The 21,572-nt window shown below is 43.2% G+C and overlaps 1 protein-coding gene across 1 annotated transcript in view; it reads left to right on the forward strand.

Moving 5' to 3' along the window:
• Nucleotides 1–21,097, forward strand: part of ST3GAL6 (ST3 beta-galactoside alpha-2,3-sialyltransferase 6) — a 68,105-nt gene extending 47,008 nt beyond the window's left edge. Inside the window, exons 4-10 of the mRNA XM_056858263.1 lie at nucleotides 1,147–1,250; nucleotides 3,583–3,646; nucleotides 8,545–8,640; nucleotides 12,414–12,603; nucleotides 15,718–15,855; nucleotides 19,159–19,311; nucleotides 20,986–21,097. Of these exons, the coding sequence (XP_056714241.1) occupies nucleotides 1,147–1,250; nucleotides 3,583–3,646; nucleotides 8,545–8,640; nucleotides 12,414–12,603; nucleotides 15,718–15,855; nucleotides 19,159–19,311; nucleotides 20,986–21,072 (832 nt within the window). The 3' untranslated portion in view covers nucleotides 21,073–21,097. The remainder of the gene's footprint in view (nucleotides 1–1,146; nucleotides 1,251–3,582; nucleotides 3,647–8,544; nucleotides 8,641–12,413; nucleotides 12,604–15,717; nucleotides 15,856–19,158; nucleotides 19,312–20,985) is intronic.
• The last annotated feature ends 475 nt before the right edge of the window (nucleotides 21,098–21,572 follow it).

Consider the following 21,572-nt stretch of genomic DNA (forward strand, 5'->3'; position numbering starts at 1 on the left):
CTATCTCCTTCCCAACCTAACTTTATCTGCCCCTCTATCTTAAGCTCAGTACATATTTCCTTTAGCCTAACATTGCTTGAACATTTTAGAGTGCATTATTCTTATATAGTAATCTACCTCAGATCCGAAAATCCCAGGGCCCAATTTAAACATGACACTGATGAGACATAGAGCTTCACCATGCAACTCTGCATGACCTCAGCATCTCATTTAAATGGCGCTGTGATCTTTGAATGGCAGCTGAAGATGCTTACTTAGCATACCAGTACAATTACCCACAAGGGCCTCAGATCCCTGCTGTGCAAATTGAGTATGGGCAGGTCCTTAATTTAGATGCGATTGATCTCATGCAAAGGGGCCAAGGGAGGCTTAGCAGCTGTTAGTATCATGTTTAAATTAAGCCTGAGTTTCTCTTGATACAACAAACAAAAAATAACAAAATCACACAAGGTTGGAAGAGACCACAAGGGCCATCCAGTCCAACCCCCTGCCATGCAGGATCCCACAATCAAAGCAATCCCAAAAGATGGCCATCCATCCTCTGCTTAAAGACCTCCAAAGATGGGGACCCTCACCCACACCCCCGAGGCATTCCACCATCGAACTGCCCTCACCATCAGAAAGTTCTTCCTAATGTTTAGATGGAATTGTTTTTCTCTTAGTTTAAATCCATTACACAACTTTTATCTTTCTGTGAACATTCCCTTCTTTGAAGGCAAAAGCAAAAAGAGGATTTTCAAAAAGAGGATTTTCAAGCCAAGTAAGACAAAGGTGTTACGGTCAGTGTGGAGAGAAACAAGCTTATATGTTGAAAATTCCTTACAGATTCCAATTATTCAATACTTTGTTTGTTTTTTATTGGACTAAGTTTTGGCAACTTATACTCTAGATCCTTAGACACCTTGGACAGGTTCCTGTTGTGAATTAGCCCAGTCCAGCACTGCTAGTTTCAGCTTTGTTATTCCTTATGGGCTGTTCCTGTTTTTCACTTTCTGTATAGTGAAACCAGTGCGTGCTGATAACTATTCAAGCCCTGTGATAGTTAACCAACTGATATACCTGTCTGCATATGTCATATAGATGCTTGGTAAGAAAATAGTGACTAACTTTGTTTTCCTAACTTTGTTTTCCTCTTTCTCTTGTAAGTGTAAATAAACTGTATCCATTCCTGTGTGCCAAAAACTTTTGGAAAGTGTCAGAGTCCCATGGAGGTCACAAGATTGAACTACCTTACGGAATAAAGAGAGCAGGTTAGTAATGGTTATGTGCAGCTTTATATATGAAGTTATGTTTCATTTCTATTAAGGTGTGCAGAGTTTTTAAAAGTGTTAAGAGATGAGTGCGGTACAAAAATAAGCAAACGTTTAGGAGGTGAATTAAAGGATACAGAATCTGATTTCTGCACTTGACATGTGGTATTTGAAAGTGGCTTTGCCTATGTTCTAATAGCCACGTCAGCCACATCTGAGGACAGAAATCTGGATATTGCACCTGTGAATGGACAAGACAGATCTTTCTACAAACCTGAAAAATACTCCCAGTTTGCAGGAAAACCTGAAATATTTTTTAAAAATGTTTTTTTTTGGGGGGACCCCAAATGATGAAAGGGCTGCCTGCAGCTATAAGAAATGGATGCCATCAGTGGCTGTTGGCATCCATTTCTTATCAACCACAACAGGATTCATTTCTGTCAGTAAAATGCAGGGGGAGGGGACGGGGGCCCTTTCCAGGACTGCTTTGATCTTTGAGGGAGGTTTTATCAGGGTCAAGACCAGCAGGGTCTACCGATACCACACGACTTGCATGACTCTAGGTCAGGCTACTTACTACTATTCAGCAGCAGCCACCCCACAAAAGCCATTGTGGTGTTGGGGTTAGAATTTCAGACTAGGACCTTGAATCCCCACAGGCAGGTCCAAATGAACATTAAGAGCACCTGGGCACCTCCCAGTCTGCCAGTGGCCTCCCCCTCCCCCCCAACCTGGGCCACTAAGCCCTCTGAATGAGGGGTCAAGCCCAACCCAGGCAAGTTAAGAGAGGCAGCACTCAGCCAGCCTGAGGCAAGGCAAGGAAGACAGAGCCTGGTGTGCCAAAGCCCCACATGAGGGGCAAGACGGGGGAGATGGTGGCTTCTGGTTCAGCTCATGTGAGGTGAGGTTGACACTGATGCCAGCCCCATGTGAGGGAGATGGTAGGCAGTGAGGGAAGCAATGTTTGGCCCAGTTTCCCCTGAGTAAAGGGTGCAAGGGGTAGGGTAGGGCAGAACCCTGAAGATGGGGAGAAGATATATAGATAGGTTGGCTGGTAGATGGGAAGGAGAGGAGGCAGGAAATGGGGAGAGGCTATGGGTACTTTCAAAGAAGAGGAAAAGGAAATAGAGAAGATCAAGAGTCCTGTCGCATCCTTAAAGACTAACAAAATTTCTGGCAGGGTATAAGCTTTCATGAGTCACAGCTCACTTCTTCAGAGGAAATGGGGAGAAGGAAATTCACGCTGCAAGTCCTTGCTGGTTCCCACTAGTCTTATTTTAATTCCTATGGGTGGGCCCACCATATGGATTTGCTAATTTATTTGGAAAATTTATGTTGCTTCTCCAGAGGCTTGTTTGAGACAGCTCACAAAGTAAGACAGTAAAATAAAACAATGAAACAGCAACATAAACGCAAGCCATAAAAAGCCAGAGGCAAAAAAATGACATCCTTCTGCTTAAAATGGCATTTAGAAAACAGTCTGCAGAGAAGAAGTAAATCATAAAAACAGCTTTTAAAAGATGGAACTCTTCATTTAAAAGCCTAGGTAAAAAGGAATGTTTGGGATCTGAAACATAAAGGAGAGAAGAAGATAAGTGCCAGCCAAGCCTCAAGGATGGAGGACATTGCAGAGCTGAGGTGCCACTATTAAGAAAACATCTGAAATAGGGTTGGAGATTTGGGGGGTGGACCTGAGGAGGGTGGGTTGGGAGAGGAGAAGGACTTCAATGGAGTATATTGTCATAGAGTCCACCTTCCAAAGCGACCGTTTTCTCCAGGTGAACTGATCTCTGTGTCCTGGAGATCCATTGTAATTCCAGGAGATCTCCAGCCAGCACCTGGAAGTGGGCAACCCTGACCTGAAAGATTGGGCTACTCAGGATGAGGGCACACCTAAATTTGCAGGAAAAGCTGGTAACTTAAAAAAGAGGAGGGTCCAGCAAAAGAAAGTAGTCTTGCAGCAAGTGACAGCCCTTCTGATACTTAAAGAGAGCATCATGTCCCCCCTCAACCTCCTCCAGACTAAACATTCCCAACTCCCTCAGCCTTTCCTCATGAGGCTTGGGCCATTAATGCATGGGTGCTTTCTCCCTCTTTTCTCCCGGGAATGCAGCGAATTGGCAAGGTCTGTTTCTGTGCAGTGTAGTAGTGACCTCAGGCAGACTTTCCTGTTAGCTATGAAAAAGGAAGAGAAATCCGAACACTGGATTCTGAGTTCCTTTTAACCTCTTTACTCAAATAATTGTAGTCAAGGAAGTTTTGTTGACTTTTTTTTTGCAGTAAAGGGCTGATTTAAAGATATTTTTATAAGTTTTTAAAATTTATATTACAGAAAGGTATTTTCAACTGGCTCTTTCAAGACTGCAGAACTGTGAGCTGTTTGGTGAAGATGAAGGGTGAGGTGGTTTGTCTTATTTATCCATATTCACTCTATGCATTGTGTCAAGCCGCCCCGTGCTGCTGCTGCTGCTGCTGGAGTGGTCTCTGCCCTGGGGAGGGTCCGGGCCGAGGGAGCTTCCTCCACCTCAGACCAGTCCGAGGGAGAATTTGAGCTTCCTTCTCCCTCGGATGCAGCCAGGTTGCCTTTGGTCCACAGACCCACACAGCTAGCCTGCTGCCTTTCTCCCTGGCTGGTGCTCCTCTCTGGCCTTATATCTCCTCCAGGCCAGAGAGGCCCTTCCCCAACCCCACCCCTTAACCCTCCCCCGGAAGTCTATAAAGGTTGGGAGGCTCCTGCCTCCTGCCACCACCTGTACACCAGCCTGATTTCTCCTGGCTCTGCCCGCACTCTCCCAACGACCAGTTATTTGGCGGGGTGGGGCTCTGTAGCTGGTGGTGATTGGGCTGCTTTTGGGCCCAGGAGCTCAACGCGCACTGCAGCCGTGGTGCCAGGCTCAGAGGCTCTTCCCTTGGCCCAGGAGGCTCCTGGAGGAAAGAAAGAAGGTGTCTCGGTTCACCTGCTTTCTCTTCCAGCCCTGACTTTGCTCCTGTGGGTGTCCCTCTTTGCAGAGTCGGTGAGTGGGGTGGGGACTCTCAGGCCTGGAGGCCAGGGCTGGAGCCCGTCCCAGGACAAATTGGTATGTAACATCTTTGGGGTGGTGCAACTTCCACTGTTTTAGCTGGGATCAGTGCACTGATAAAATGCCATGTTTATGATACAGAATTTCTCAACATAGAGTCAAGCTGAATTCCACATGCAAATTGATGCTGACTTCACTAGTTAAGTTTTATGCAGAAAAAAATTGACCCTATTGATTTTTTTTAAACAAAACTTGTCAGGCTATTCTTGACTTGCAGGCTTTGAACACAGAAGCTGAATGTCACAGCTGTCTACACATCTACAAGTACTACTTCACTGTGAAAAATGGCTCAATCTCTAATATAGGCAAAGTTAACCTGTGTTAAAATTCTAGCTTCAGAGGAAAATATATATCCAGATTCTACTGGCAGAGCAAAGCAGAACAAAATGCTCTGGAGTAAGGCGAAGGGGTTGAGCACTGCAAAAGCCAATAAGTGCCAGGGGTTGAGCACTGCAAAAGCCAACACAGCATTGAGAAAGGATATGAATAAGGTTGTGTCTTTGTGTGTAGGTTGTGGCCCAGAAAGGTTACATGTTGTGTCCCAACCATTACTATTTGTCTTTGAGAAGCTGCCATATAGCAGTTGCTGCTGTCTGCTTGTCTTGCTTTTTGCAACTGGCAGTGCTACCCAGACAAACAATATTTGTTTCTCCACAATACATGTGGACTTTGTGCTTCAACCACAAATATGCATGTTACATCTTGTATATTGCCAAGTGAAACACCAGGTGAGGTTTACAGAGAAATCGTCTGTGCATACTGCACATTGTACATTTGTCTCTTTCTGAAAAGAATGGTAGGCTCTGAATCATTCTGGGCATACCAAATACCTGAAGAACTAAAAATATCTGAAGAACTAAAAGAACCTCAGGGTCATGGCTCATCTCACCAGTAGGTGCCTTTGGGGAGCTGCTAGGTTGTGGGAGGAATGTAATGAACCTCAGCATACATGGTAGGAGGACCAGAGGAAGAGATCTTCACTGCAGGGGCTGGGGAAGGTTAAGAACATGTAGGGGAATGGTTAGGCCTTGGATAGAATCAGGACTAGTTAGTCAATATCTCAAGGGAATAAAGGCTTAATCTGCACAAGGAAATTAGGAGGTGTTCTTTGAACATAAGTATAAGAGAAAACATATTAAAGATAACATACATAAGGCATTTAATACAGAACAGAATTACAAAAATGGGAAAAGTCCCATCCAAAGGGTGGTGGGGGTATAATAGGAAAATATGTTCAGTTCTGTTTCTAGCACTGTGCCCTCTTAAGCTACCCATCTACCAGCCTACCAACTATAAAATGTATAAATTCAGAAGCAGTTTCCATAGGTACTTGTCAGAGAATTGGCCCCAGGATCTGTTCCAGTGGAACAAGGACATTTATTTACTTTATAGTCTGTTTGCCTTGAAGAAGCCAGACCCCGATGCCTATACTATACCTGTTGTACTTTCTGAGACTATGAACAGAAGCATGGGGACAACTTTTCCACATGTCTGTTTTCCCTTTCACCCCAGGGGACAATGTGCCCAGTATTTTTCACTTAATCAAGGGCCCTCCACATCACTGAGCTCAGGCTTTGCTACGCACAGCCTTGCCCCCAACCTCCTCATTCATGTTTTCATCCAGACTCCCTGGCTCTGCTGCTTTTGCAGCAGCATTGAGAAGGTACAGAGGCAGACTTTCCCCCACTGAACAGGGTCAATTTTGGTTCTTGTGGGTTATCCGGGCTGTGTAACCATGGTCTTGGTATTTTCTTTCCTGATGTTTCGCCAGCAGCTGTGGCAGGCATCTTCAGAGGAGTAACACTGAAGGACAGTGTCTCTCAGTGTCAAGTGTGTAGGAAGAGTAATATATAGTCAGAAAGGGGTTGGGTTGAGCTGAATCATTGTCCTGCAAGGTAATTTGCAGGACAATGATTCAGCTCAACCCAACCCCTTTCTGACTATATATTACTCTTCCTACACACTTGACACTGAGAGACACTGTCCTTCAGTGTTACTCCTCTGAAGATGCCTGCCACAGCTGCTGGCGAAACGTCAGGAAAGAAAATACTAAGACCACGGTTACACAGCCTGGATAACCCACAAGAACCAATGAACTCTGACCGTGAAAGTCTTTGACAATATAGGGTCCATTTTGTTAATCATGGCTGAACCTGGAATAAACCAGCTGACGGACTCTTCAAAGTTTGGCAAGTTGACAAAACCAGATTAACACCTAGGTCACACTTGGATTCAAAAAAAGAATATGCGTTACTTGATAGGTATCATGTTTCCAAGTGCAAATCTTGCATTTTAAAAGCCTAGCTTCTACCTTTGTTTAGTTGCTTAGCTTCTACATAACAACACATGAAGATGATCAGGGGCCTGGAAACCAAGCACTGTGAGGAAAGGCTGAGGGAGTTGGGAATGTTTAGTCTGGAGAAGAGGAGGTTGAGGGAGAACATGATCTCTCTCTTTAAGTATCTGAAGGGCCGTCACTTAGAGGAGGGCAGGGAGCTGTTCCTGTTGGCAGCAGAGGGTAGGACTCACAAGAATGGGTTTAAATAGCAGGTGGAAAGGTACCAGCTGGATATTAGGGAAAAAACTTTTTTACAGTAAGAGTTCAACAGTGGAATCAGCTACCTAGGGAAGTGGTTAGCTTCCCCTCACTGGCAGTCTTTAAGCAGAGGCTGGAAAGCACTTGTCAGGGATGCTCTAGGCTGATCCTGCATTAAGCAGGGGGTTGGACTAGATGGCCTGTATGGCCCCGTCCAACTTTGTGATTCTATGATCCATACTAAGTCAGACTCTTGGTCATTCTGTAGTCTTAAACCTGGGACCTTCATCATGCAAAGCAGGTGCTCTACTATGGTCACATGCTCTTTAGGGCAAACTACCTACCTCGTGGCTCCTAGGGTAAACCGTTAAATGGACTAGATTAATTGACTGACTTGGTTTGCTTGTTCCCTGTACATCAGTGCTTGTCCACAAACAGTTCTGTTTTGTTCTGTTTATTAAAACATTTAATAATATTTCAGCTAAGATTTCCAAAGCAATTAACAACAAATGTTAAAATCGCATCAAATAGCAATCAAAATTTAACACAAAAGAGTTACAGTTTGTGGTTGTGATGTTTATACTTGCTCCCCGCTGATATGGAACTGCAGCATTGCATGGGGAAGTGGATATTATCACTAGTTGTATACAGGAAGAGGTATCTAAACCACTCTATATTATCATCCAGAGGACGTAATATTTATTTAAGAGCAACAGCCACTACCCATCCAGACAGGAGTAGAAGATGACTGACAAAAAGACCCCTACAAGGATCAAACATTCTGTCTGGGCTAGCTAAAATTCACTCTGTTGCCTGGGAGGGACACAATATACAAATACTTGCATATTTTGGAGTACCCAAAGGATGAAGCCTGGTGGCGCAGAGTGGTAAGCTGCAGTACTGAAGTCCCAAGCTCTGCTCACGACCTGAGTTCGATCCCAATGGAAGTTGGTTTCAGGTAGCCGGCTCAAGGTTGACTCAGCCCTCCATCCGTCTGAGGTCAGTCAAATGAGTACCCAGCTTGCTGGGGGTAAAAGGAAGATGACTGGGGAAGGCACTGGCAAGCCACCCCGTAAACAAAGTCTGCCTAGAAAACGTCGGGATGTGATGTCACCCCATGGGTCAGGAATGACCTGGTGCTTGCACAGGGGACCTTTACCTTACCTTTAAAGGATGAAGGGGCCACAGGGTTAGTTCATAACTCAGTTCTTAACTGTGTGTCCCCAGCCCCCAAAGTGAAACATAGTTCAAAACCAATTATAGAACAGTTTTTTTTTAAAACTCTACTCACAATAAGGCTCCAATTGCAAGGCATGTAGAGATTTTTGGCTCAACACTTTCTTGGAAGCTTAAAATTCAGATTAAGAAATTGCAATTTGGAAATCGAATATCTGCAGTAGGGCTTTGTGTAATGTGTAAACTGGCTCCCAAATGAACCCTTGACAAGGGAACTTAATTCCTTAAAAACACAGTCTGTATCTAGCAGTCTTATCTCCAGCAACAGGCTGGTTATTGTCGCCATCTGTAAAATTTCACCTCTTCCATCGCTTGTCTTGTTGACCTGTCTGCTTCATATATTCATGCTAGCAATGCTGTTAGTGGATTTTATTTCCCCCCCCAAGTTGATATACTCCCACACTCAAAGCATCAATAAATTCTGATCTCCTTGTTTCAGCAGCTCCCTTTGCAAAAAATGTGTTGTTGTTGGCAATGGAGGTGTCCTTCGAAACAAGAGTCTAGGAGAGACCATTGACTCCTATGATGTAGTAATCAGGTAAAAAGTTTCTCATTTTATAGTAAAATTTGGTAAGTGGAACAACTAATGTAGGCTAGCATCATTACCGTTCTGTTGTTGATAAGAGGCTGAGGCTGACAGAAAGCGATTTGCCAAAGGCAAGCAAGCTCATGGCTCTGCAGAGTTGAATGGAGACAGGTCCTGCAATGGTTACGCTACACCAGTTCTTAAAATATGCTTCTATTTTAATATAATTTGGTTGAGATGAATATATAGATAAATCTAGAAATTTGCTATCCATTGTTTCTTTGCCACTCAATTACTACAAGTCATCCTTATTGCATTAAAAGTTCCTGTAGTTGAGGTGACCTTGGGCCAGTCACAGTTCTTTCAGAACTCTCTTGGCCCACATAGAGGCAGGCAATGGCAAACTACCTCTGAACTTCTCTTGCCTTGAAAACCCTATGGGGGTCACCATAAGTGAGTTGCGACTTGACGGCACACACACACACCAGGTGAGATTGGCTGTCTACTGGGGAGATGTCCTGGGTTCTGACATTAAAAAAGAGTGACCAGCTTATCTTTCAGTGAAATCATATTTATTTATTATTATTTTTTATTATTTGTTCCATTTGTAACCCGCCCTCCCCGGCCAAGATCAGGCTCAAGATCAAACATGTAATATTAACAATAAAAGTAGCAATTCTAAAATTAAACAATAAAACCCTATTTAAAAACCCTTAAAAACGCCAGATGGCGCTTAATTTGGCACATAGTGCCCAGAATAAGTAGTAGGTTGCCCCCCACAATAATGAGAGTAACATAGAATGTGGGGGGCGGGGATAGGGAGGCCAGCAGAGGATGTAGGCCTGGCAGAAAAGCTCCGTCTTGCAGGCCCTGCAGAACTCTTTAAGGTCCCGCAGGGCCCTGATGTTACCAGACAGAGCATTCCACCAGGCCAGCGCCAGGGCCGAAAAGGCTGATGTCTCTTTACATGCACAATTACTCGAATAGTGTTTGGAAATGATGGGGGGTAGGAGGTGACCAGCAGCCATGTGCAAGATATCCCCCACTGCTGCAGCATCTTATGAGTAAGTGTCTGTGGAAGGAGGAGGAAGCTCACAGGCAAAATAGGGGCTACTTGTACACTTTGGGGAGGTGGGAAGAGCAGAATAGCACAGGCAATGTGTAAGGAGGCAATATCATTGGTGTGAGAACTGGGGCAAAAATTATGGAGGGAGCTCAGAGCTGGGCTCCCAACCACAGCAAACGCTCGGGGTTGAACCTGACCACAGCATATGGTGACTACAACTTAACAGTGGAAGGTAGGCAAGGTAGAACATGGGGTGCAGGAGGTAGTGCCGGAATAAACTATGGATTACATAGCTTCTCCTCAGAGTATCTGGAAGAACTTGAGGGAAAGGGAAACTGTTTGAAACAGCTGTTTTGCACATGGCAGCAATTGGGAAGAAAATACAAGTCAACTGACTTGTGTTTTTCATGCTTCGCTGGAAAAGTAAACTTGTACATCTGTTTTGCCCTGCCCTGGGGACATACATAAACCCCCAGTGGAAAACAGTATGCTTCATTTCCCTGTGCTTTCTGCCCTAGGACCTTTATCACCCCAGTGAGTAAGGCTTAACTAGTAAGAAAACACAGGCTCACAAGTGTAAATGAAACAGATTATCCTGGTTTATTAAATCACAATATAGAAAGTACATGAATTAAGTGGCTAAGCAAATAAGGGACAGCTATAAAACCATAAGAGCCCCGTAGTAAAGAATGGTAAGCTGCAGTACTGCAGTCCAAGCTCTGCTCACAACTTGAGTTCGATCCCAACGGAAGTTGGTTTCAGGTAGCCGGCTCAAGGTTGACTCAGCCTTCCATGCTTCCGAGGTCGGTAAAATGAATCCCCAGCTTGCTGGGGGTAAAGGGAAGATGATTGGGGAAGGCACTGGCAAACCACCCTGTAAACAAAGTCTGCCTAGTAAATGTCGGGATGTGACGTCACCCCATGGGTCAGGAATGACTCGGTGCTTGCTCAGGGGACCTTTACCTTTATAAAAACATAGGAATGTGTGTGTGTGTGTGTGTGTGTGCGCCATCAAGCCACAGCTGACTTATAGCAACCCTGCGGGGTTTTAAAGGCAAGAGACATTCACAGGTGGTTTGCCATTGCCTCCCTCAGCGTGGGCTGAGAGAGTTCTGAAAGAACTGTGGCTGGCCCAGGGTCACCCAGCAGGCTTCATGTGGAAGAGTGGGGAATTGAACCTGTTTCTCCAGATTAGAGTCCGCCGCTCTTAACCACTACACCACACTGGCTCTCTAACATGATTATGTGGACAGTGGCAAAGATTTAGCTTTGTCCCTGCAGCATTCTACCCTCCAGCCTACCTAGTCAAAAACTGCAAACCCCTCTAAATTACACCGAGTTCCAAACAACACCACCTCTCTGTTTCAGGTCCTGTAATTTTTGATGAAATAGTCTGGGAATGCTACCATCGTTCCAGAGGAAAGGGAACAAGGCTTTAACAAAAGGAAAAAAGCAGGGAGAAACTTAAATTAAATTACAAAGAAGAAAAGGAGGAAAGCTAGAGAACTCACACAAACCCCCCCCCCGCCCTCAGGGGATAAGAATTCTTGTTACAAAGGCATCTGAGATGACTGCTGAGGGAGAGGAAGCTAAGTGACTTTGGTCCTCCAGACTTCTGTACCCTTTATCCCTGATCAGGGTGGCATACCATAGATGCTATAATTGTATTTTTGCAGAGTTTTAACTAGCCATTTCCTGCAGGAAACAGTTTGTTTCTGATATTGGCAGCATTCCTCTCTGACCCTTCACATGAACTCTCTCCTACTTTTATTACAAGTAGGACACCAGCTGTAGGGGAGGCATGTTTTCTTCGGCTCCTCCTTCCCCCTTCTCTCGATTCCAAGCCTCTCTGAGGTCATGCGATCAAGCTGATTCTTTTTGTTTTCAGCTCAACCCGCAATAAGTCAAAACCTGAGCCTTCTTCAGGGGGTCATGGCAAGATTTCGTGGGGGTTTCACAGAGCTGTATTAGCCCTCATGGATGCGCTCTTCTTCCACCACCCTCATTCCAGTCACATGTCAGACCACAGTAAAGTTCCTCAGTACTTGGCTGCCCTTCATTTAATTTATTCTATGTGTGCAGCTGTGTATCATGTTTGTCATGATTACCCAAGCAGTGACTTCCATTCAACAAGCCTTGCAGTGCTTTAATCCCTGTTCTGTTCTTGTTGAGAGAAGGTAAGGAGGTAAAGTAGGAAGAGAACGATGTGCACATCCTTATTTTGGGCCTGTTTATTTTAAGTGATGGTATCCAATTGAAAGCTCCCTTCACTTTTTGCGAGTGTCTTTTATTGTACTGTAAAATTAATGATTGCTTTGTCTTTGAGAAGGGAAACGAGAACTTGGGGATCTGTTCATGTGATTTTTGCAGAACACATTCTTGTAGAGAATGTTCTCCTATACTTAAAGCATGTATGAACAGTACCAAAGTAGGATATGTTCTTCTGAATAATCTCTTCAGAAGTCCCTTGTATGTGAAGCACTGCTTTTAATAAAGCAGAGGATGGAATCAAAATTAAAGCACGTTACTTGAGTTTTGTTAACTAGGTAAACATTACTTAAGTCAGCAGTAGAAGAGCAAATTCTAACCTGGCTTGTTAGTGTTATGACTACAATTCACTATAGAGGCATGCATTGTTGTTTGTTAAACCAAGTTATATTGCAGCAAAATGGGATCATTATATAACGATCTTTTAAAATATATATATTTGTTCCGACAGAATGAATAATGGCCCTGTTATCGGCTATGAGGAAGATGTTGGAAGGAGGACAACATTCAGGCTTTTTTATCCCGAGTCTGTTTTTTCAGATCCAGTTCACTATGATCCTAACACAACTGCAGTTCTGGTTGTCTTCAAGCCTCACGACTTAAAATGGCTTGGGGACCTATTAAGTGGCCAGCGTTTAATTGTGAGTCAATTTCATTTGTCTTGCTTTTGCTTACCCTGGTCATGTACAGTACCATACACCAACTTCTTGGCAGGAATTAGGGGTGTGAAATGTAACAAATGAGATGGGAACTGACTGGTAGGTCTGTTAGCATTTCCAACAAGGGCCTTTTATATAGGGACGTTTCCCCGTGGTCACCCCTGCTGACTGCTTCGGGGCTTCCTTTTTATTATGCATGCTTTTTCTGCCTGTCAGAGGTCACCTCGCACTCCCCACGTGTTTTGCCAGTGTTTTCTGGATACTGTTTTAGCCAGAATCTGGAAAATGCAGGCAAAATGTGTGGAGAGAGCGAGGTGACCTCCGATGGGCGGAGAAAGCATGCATAATCAAAAGGAAGCCCTGAAGCAGTTAGTGGGGGTGGGGGGGGGGTGACCATGGGGAAACATCCCTACATAAAAGGCCAATGTTGTGTAGACCTAATCTTCAGGTGTGCACGAGTCATATGCATTGGTAGAGACCATGAGCTGTGGCGGAGTGGTTCTTATGAATGAAAGCAAAGGAGGATATAATTTAGCATAGTATTACACTATGCAAGCTGTCTTTCCTTATGACTAGCAATCGAGTAAATGGTACCGAACAACCAAATATACGCCCATTTGCCTAGTTATAGAAGCCATTCAGATTTCTTGGCATGGAGTTTTTATTTTAAGTACAGCGTGTAAGGAAAATATCCTAAACTATATCTTCATCCAATATTTTTCGGATTGACATGAGATACTGTTTCCCCAGGTCCTTTTCATTTGGACAGGAGACCTCGTCTCTTTCTTGGTATACAACTACAGTTTATAATAGTTTATAACTCTGAGGGGCTATAAGTAGTTTCATCATCTATTTTCCCATCTTGCCCCTCTTTGGCATGCCAGAACTGTCCTGTACTAGTGCTTCTCGCTGCCACCCTGGTTACAATGTCTGATAGGCAGTGAGAATGATTTGTTTTGGTGGTGCAAGGGATAAGGGAAGGGAAGGCAGTATTCACGAAAGCACTTTTGCATGTGAATATGTGTATGTCTATCAAGAGAGATCATATGTACTTGTATCCTTTTCACACACACATTCTGCATGATTTTATAGCAGAGCCTGGAAGATCATATTTGGAGAAAGTAGAAATTGTGGGTGCCACACTTGGAGGCAAAATGGCCCTGAAAGCAAGGAGATAGTGGAATAGGTGGTTTGATCCATCAAAGCCTCTGCAGTACCCTGATCTTTGCTGTCTCCCTTGGACATTGCTGCAAGAACAGAACTTACATGTACACATGGCTTTGGAGCAAAATCTTTGTCCAGATAATCATTCAGTATATGCCCGTCATCTCAAATGACGCTATGCTCTTCTAGGTCTGGCTCCTTTCTGCATTGGTGCATGCGCTTGCAGTCATGAGATGTTCTTCCATATCCCTGGTCACATTGTTTTGAACCTCAGATGCTGCTTGCAGTGAAATGTTATCTTGAATTCTTGGAGCGCTTGTCCCCCACACGCTCTCTTTTACCCACTGAAAGCTGATAGGCATCAAAATGCTTATCTCTGATGCACAGAGCAGACTGCAAGTGGCCATGCAGTCCTGATTTGAATATGGAAATCTCCCTTTGCCCCCAGCCCACCACTTCAGTCTGGGAAAATGAATAGCATAGGGGCCATAAAGCTGACTATATTTGTTTATTTTATCTTTGGACTTGTATCCCACCCTCTACCCCGGTTGAAGCTGGGCTCAGAATGGATAACAACAAATAAAACATTATAAAACAACAGTGAAATACAGAAACATTCAATCCTAATTTAAAACCAGTAGTTTCTGTGATTAAAACAAGTAGGCGCTCATTATCTGCACACAGGGCCGCCATGAGACTGGGGGAAAGCAATCAGGGCCCCCCTGTTGGAAGATCAGATGGAGAGGAGAAAAGGGTCACCTCAATGGTCACCAAGTCACCCTCCATGTTTTGTTTGGGTGGGAAACTGGTCCTGCTGCTGACATTGCCTGTCTTGATCCCGGTACTGGGATGCAACAACAGGAGCTGGAGGATGAAATACTACAGCAGAGTACGGCCCTCACTCTGACGCTCTCAGCCAGCCACATCCCAACAGCTGACATTGAGGCCCTGGGGGACATGATGCTCCTGCCCAGCCCACTTGGCATTTTTGCGCCCAGTTCAAAAGAGGAAGTAGGGTTGCACGCATCAGCGTTTCATCAAGCTGAATAGGGTGATCAGTAAATTGCTGAAGCTCAAGTTGGTTTCTTCCTGCTTTGAACCAAATGCAAACAGGAACGTGTTTTCCATCCACATGCTTGCAGAAGGGCCTGACAGGTCAGCTTGCTTCTTTTAGTATAAGTATAATCCCCCTCCCCAGATAAATAGGTGATGAAGTTACCTCACATGTGCTAGATCACTATAATTGTGTCACAGTAATAAAATATTTCTTTGGTTGACTCAGGGGCATTTCTGTTTACATTTAAGGAGCTTTCCCCTAGGTATGTGAATATAAAATGGGACTTTTTATGTTTCTAAGCAGTTCTGAGGTGCTTTCGACTCTTTCTGTAATGTTGCCTTGTCTTTCTGGACATCTTTGTTCTAGTGCTTTCCTATGACATGACCATGAAAAAGCTTTGTTATTTTCACATCCAAAGATTGAATTAATTTCCCTTTTGGAAAAGCATCCGAATATGTTTCAGTTCTTTGTCTTGTTGCTGTGCTGTTCCCAATGAAAGAAGGGAATAGAATAAGTACCTTGAGGTGGAGCAATTTCTTTCCTTTGCAATGTCTCCTCCAGGAGGTAGGTAGTTTGTTGAGTATGTGTGTATGTGTGCATACACACAAAGGGCATTTTCACACATGCTGAATAATGCACTTTCAATCCACTCCCAATGCACTTTAAGGATAATTTGCAAGTGGATTTTGCCATTTCACACAGTAAAATCCAGCTGTAACGCGCATTGAAAGTGGATGGAAAGTGCATTATTTGGCATGTTTGAAAACCACCAAAGAGAGGGGGAGAAACACTTTACCTCCCAGCTACATGACTTAGAGTGGCTTCCCAAGATGTTGCAGCTTCATAATTTTAATGGAAATCTGTGTGTTCAACAGAGAACGAATGGCTTTTGGAAGAAACCGGCAATGAGAATGATCTATAAATCAAACCAGATCAGAATACTTGATCCAGCCATTACCAGACGAACAGCCCACGAATGGCTTCATTTGCCCACAAAGTTTGCCAAACTGGAAGTAAGTATTCTTTTACAGTTCTCCTACCAAGTAACTCCTCTGACAATCATTCACAAGTGACATACCCTGACGTGCCTCTTACTGATTTACCCCGCTGAAAATTGTGGCCGGTTACCTATTAAAGTGAAAGGCTGATTTAAGGGAAAGGGCCCAGGATAAAACAATGACTTTATTCTTCCTGTTGTTTAGCTATGTGTACGATGCTTGACATTTCTAAGAGAGGCACCAGCCTCTCGAACTTAAGAATCGACAAATGCACATTCTATTAGGAGAATGGTACAAATATGAGTTAGCTGTTCTAACAATTTTGCAGAGACTGTCCTCATTTTAAAAGATTGGGTTGATGCTACAAAGAACTTCTCCAGTCCCTGTTTTTAAAACCACAGATTGTTATCTAGCCCTTTGAACCTCTAATTTATGCTGCCACACTCACATTTTGAAGCTGTTGTCCACCATAACAGTTTGTGTTTGTTGAGAAGGCTCTCCAAAAATCAACTGCTAAAGCTAAAGAAAAACACTACAATGTGTCTAAGATAGTTGTTCACCCAAGGAAGTACCTTTGAGTATTTTTCACTAACAAAAGATCTTTCAGTGGTTTGCTTAGCTTTCGAGCAATTAAGTTTAGTTAACTTGTTTTTAAAATTTATTTTAAAATTTCATCAAGCAGAACACACAGAGAAGTGAGCAATGAATTAAAATAGAAGTATAAACACCTGAAGCAAATAACAGTGAGCATGAGTGCAGCAATAATTATAGAATCATAGAGTTGGGGCCACCAGGGTCATCTAGTCCAACCCCCTGCCCAACGCAAGAAATTAACAACTACCTCCCCCCCCCACACCCCCAATTGTAATTCATTAATCGATTGCCTTTTCATGGAAGGATTAACTATCATGTTCTCCTTTCAAGCAACCTTGGCACAGATACCTTTCTGAATTACTGAAGGGAGCATGATATGACTTTTGTTTGTTCAATTGCATGTAGTTGCTAATTTTTAGCTGGAAAGGCCCTTTTGAATATTTTGTTTTAAATTCCCTATCACAGGAACATGCCAGAATGAATAGGACCTTTTAAAAAGCACACACAAAAAGATTGTGTTTGTGGAATGTCAGTGATGCGTTTGTTGTCTGCCATTTTCTTCACTTGTGCCCTTAACTTCCTTTCTGCTGGTTTAGATTAGCTGATATACTTATTAGAGCTTGCAACCCTCATAAAAGTCCCACCAGCAGTCCCAACAGATGTTGTGTAGATGCACACCACTGCTAGAACTGTTTCCCCCCCACAAACACACACACCATCAAACAGGAAGATATTAAGCATTCATCTAATGGCAGCCTTCCCTGGGGAGCAGATTTCACAAATGTGTAGGGTTGCCAGGTCCCTCTTCACCACCAGCGGGAGGTTTGTTGGGTGGAGCCTGAGGAGGGCGAGGTTTGGGGAGGGGACTTCAATGCCATAGAGTCCAATTGCCAAAGCGGCCATTTTCTCCAGGTGAACTGGAAGTGGGAAGAGTGGCTGCTATTGGGCAATTTGCCTCACCTGGGCTCAACCGAATTCCTAGAAAAGGACTGAGGGCTGTTGAGGAAGGAGTCCTGTATGTTTGCTGTAAGTGAACTGCTTATTTAAGCTTTCAGAAAAAATTCAAACAGTAAGTGTTGCTGTTGTGCTTGGCTGGGGCGGGGGGTGGAAACTAATGTTTTGGGTCTCTCCAGCTTTGGCTCTCTTAAACAAGGGTCTTTAATTTTTAGGTGTGATTAGGAAGCTTGTATTCTTCAGTTTTGGCAGCTGTGGTGAAAGGCGAAGAGGAAAGTATGAAGCCGGTAGTTTCTTTAAAAGGACCCTTTGAGAGAACCCATAACTGCTAATCACTTCTGGAAATCTTGCCTTTTGAAGGCAAGACAGAAACTGGTTGTGTGAAGGAACTGGTAGTGTTTGCCTACATGGAACTGTATAAGCAAAAGCATTCCACAGACCACCCATAGTTTATGTGCGTTAAAAGAATTCTGGGAATGTGACATTTTAACTCCACCGTTTCATGTGCATTTGCAGTAGCATTTGATAGTTCAAAACCGGCTTGTTTTTGTCAGGCCTCCATCTAGCAGTTTTAGACGTGGAAATCAGTCAAATCGCTTCCTTCAGTGCTGTGAGGAGATGGGGTGGCTGATTGCAGTGCCTCCCCTCCTTTTCCAAAACTTTAATTTTAAAATGGGATGCATCACAGCTGTTACTATTAAAAAAAAAATGGCTGACATCCCTGGAAATCTCTGCCAAGACCTACAGTGGGATGGAGTATCACATATTTGAATTTGACCTTGTTGATATCTCTACCCCAGCAGTTTATTTTGCATGTTTTTTTAACATTTAATAATTTTATTGGTGTTGCAACATACAAATAATGAGTTTAACATCTTTATATAGAACTTGTAACATAGTATAGAAGTGATGCCAATAAATGCATTTGTATAGAAGTGAATTATTAGAAATGTAAGTTACATTATATTACCTTTAAAATATATCTTAATATTATTTTCCTCTACATTTACTTAACATAAATTTTCTTATAATACACCTCCATTAGTTCTTTTCCATTTTACTTTAATTATCGCCTAAGCTTCCAGCCATATATGTGTAATAAGCATTCCATTTTTTCTGAAATTCCGATATTGGTCTATTATGTATGCAAGATGATAGTTTTGCCATGACAGCATACTCAACTAATTTATTCTTCCGTTCAGTTAGACTTGGGCATTTATCTGCTTTCCATTTTGCTGCATATATTATTCTTACCCCCGTCACCATATTTAAGTCCAATAGATAAATAAATAAAATAAGTGCTCTTAAGGCACAGCTGGAACATTCTCAGTGTTTGACCCACCTCTGCCTTGCACATTTTATCTGGAAGGTACCTTTCGATATTTTTCCACTTTTGTTTGGAATAATTATTTCCCCAAACCAAGAATTCAGTTTTTTACCAATGAGGTTTCCAATCCACCATGTGGGAATTACTCTAAAGATGAATGTAGTGGTCTGTGTGTAGACTGTCCTGTTAAGTGTAAAACTGGTAACAGAGTGACTGTGTGGTCCTTTCTTTCACCTGGGGTAGTTCACTTGGAGTTTCAAGTGCATTAAAACTCTGCATTTAGTGTTTATGTAGCCAAGTTTGGGCTTTTAAAAAAATATACATAGTTTGATATAAGAAGTACAGCTTGACACACTTTGCATAAGATAAATAATTTTAGCTGTTTTGGAGTATATACAAATCCATTTTTTAAATAAGGTTTGTACTTTTGTGTTTGTTTTCAGAAACCAAAGCATCCCACAACAGGGTTGATTGCTATTACTTTTGCATTACATATATGCAATGAAGTCCACCTGGCAGGCTTCAAATACAACTTCAGTGACCGAAACAGCTCCTTACACTATTATGGCAATGACACCATGTCGCTGATGATTCAGGTAGTGTGCTGCTTTCTTTTCTGGGCGATGGCTTGGCTCCTGCAGAAAATCTCCACTGATGAAAAGGATTTCCACCTCCTGTTGAAGTTTTAAATGCCCCCCCCCCCAATACTGCTCCTGAGGGATAGGGATAGCATGGGGGGGTTTAGAGGTTTGCAGCCCGAAGGAATAATCAACAAACGTTAAGTTAGTGGAAATATTCCATTGGATTCAACCCAATGGCTAGGTCGAAAGTTTTTTTTTTTTCTAGACAATTGGGGAGAAGGGGGAGAAATCAACCTAGGTGGAAGGTATGTTCCTGATGTGGGAATCTTACATCACTTCTCACTTAAGCCACATTCTTTTTACTTTCTTTTTACTTTCAACAAATTGCTCCCTTTTCAGGCAGTTTTATTAATTATAGTATAACTAACCGTGGCGCAGAGTGGTAAGCTGCAGTACTGCAGTCAAAAGCTCTGCTCACGACCTGAGTTCGATCCCGACATAAGTCGGTTTCAGGTAGCCGGCTCAAGGTTCACTCAGCCTTCCATCCTTCAGAGGTCGGTGAAATGAGTACCCAGCTTGCTGGGGGTAAAGGGAAGATGACTGGGGAAGGCACTGGCAAACCACCCCATAAAACAAAAGTCTGCCTTGGAAACGTCAGGATGTGACGTCACCCCATGGGTCAGGAATGACCCGGTGCATGCACAGGGGACCTTTACCTTTAAGAGATGTTTTAAATTGTACACCTAAAACTATGAAGTGTACATGTGACATGTATTGCCACTGTGAAATAGATTTCAATGCACAGTATCTCAGACAGAGATTTTGCAGTTTTCTCAGTACTAAGATATCCTCTATTTCAGCACAGCTGGCAAACATAGACACTGCTGGCACCGTTTGAGAAAAGTATGAACGGTGACCCTCTGCAGCTGGGCTCCCCTTTTTGTCATTTGGGAACATTTAATAACAGTAAGCATTTATATAGTGTTTTGGAGTGTTCAAAGCACTTCATGTTCATTGTCGTCTTGTAATCTTTACAATAACCCTGTAAGGTAGGTCAGTATTCCTCTTCTCAAATTGCCATGCAGAGACTGAGACTTAGAGGCTCAGAGGCACCGAGTTCTGAGTTCATGGTAGAGGCAATTCACGCTGACAAATACACTGACAAATACTCCTGTTACATACAGGCAAGCATACCTTACAGACTTGCTGAACCATTCCCCGCATAATGATTATGAACATTCACCCAACTTAGTTGTCAGAGCACAAAATATAGTTTGCACCTGGAGGGTTAACTGAGGAACAAGTCACATACGTGACCCTACTGCAGATTTGCTTGTATTTCTAGTTACAGAAACCTCTGCACAAATCATTATGACAGGTTACCCCTATCTGGTACTGCTTCTGCAGCATAGGCCACAGATATACCATTAATAAAATAGACTGTCCTCAATTGCCTTCTGTTGATCCCAGAAACACTGTGGCAGGCCATTTTGTGGAGAATGGATCCATAAAATGCTGTGAAGTAGCCTGAGGGTTATAAGTTGATGCTTTCAAGAGTTTAATTAATGAATACAGTGGGCTTGGGGGGGGAAAGCTAATTTTCTCTGGATCTCCCAGCATTAGGGGACCCCTCCCCAGTTTGCTCTTTTCCTTGATCACTAAAGTTTGTATGGTTTTTATTTCACACAGAATGGGTACCATGATATTGCTGCCGAACAACGACTTTTGAAGGAACTCATGGACCACCACATTGTGATCAACTTAACAGAAGAATAAAAATGGAAGCACAAGCGCTGTTTTTGCCAATATTGATTTTTTCCCATTTGGATATTTAAGAAGAAGCATGTGGAAGCCATGCTATGCATGTCTCCCAGATGTGACAACTGTAGCAGAATGTCCCTGCCTTGACATTTGAATGGCAAGAACCAGCACAGTTAACTGATACATGGGAATTAAGAAAACAGACTGTTCAGGAGCTAGTTTATTTTTCTGACTGTTTCTCATCTGATCATTAGTTAGCAACCCAGGCCTTTGGGAACTTTCCGTCCCACTGTTTGGATCTGAGAACTGATAGAAAAGAGAAGAGTTAGAGAAAGTAAAGCTTGTGGGGTCTCTGACTGAAGTGAGTCTTGTAAGACAGGATACCACATGTTGTTTAGAAGAAAGCTAAATGCAGCGACTTTTCCAAGAAGCCAGTGCACTCATGGGTCAAGAGAGCCAGGGTGAAGAAGTGGTCAGGCTATCATCTGGGAGACCCAGATTCAAATTCCCACTCT

This window comes from Euleptes europaea, chromosome 12 (genome assembly GCF_029931775.1).
Source record: "Euleptes europaea isolate rEulEur1 chromosome 12, rEulEur1.hap1, whole genome shotgun sequence".
In the NCBI taxonomy this organism is placed as follows: Eukaryota; Metazoa; Chordata; class Lepidosauria; order Squamata; family Sphaerodactylidae; genus Euleptes; species Euleptes europaea.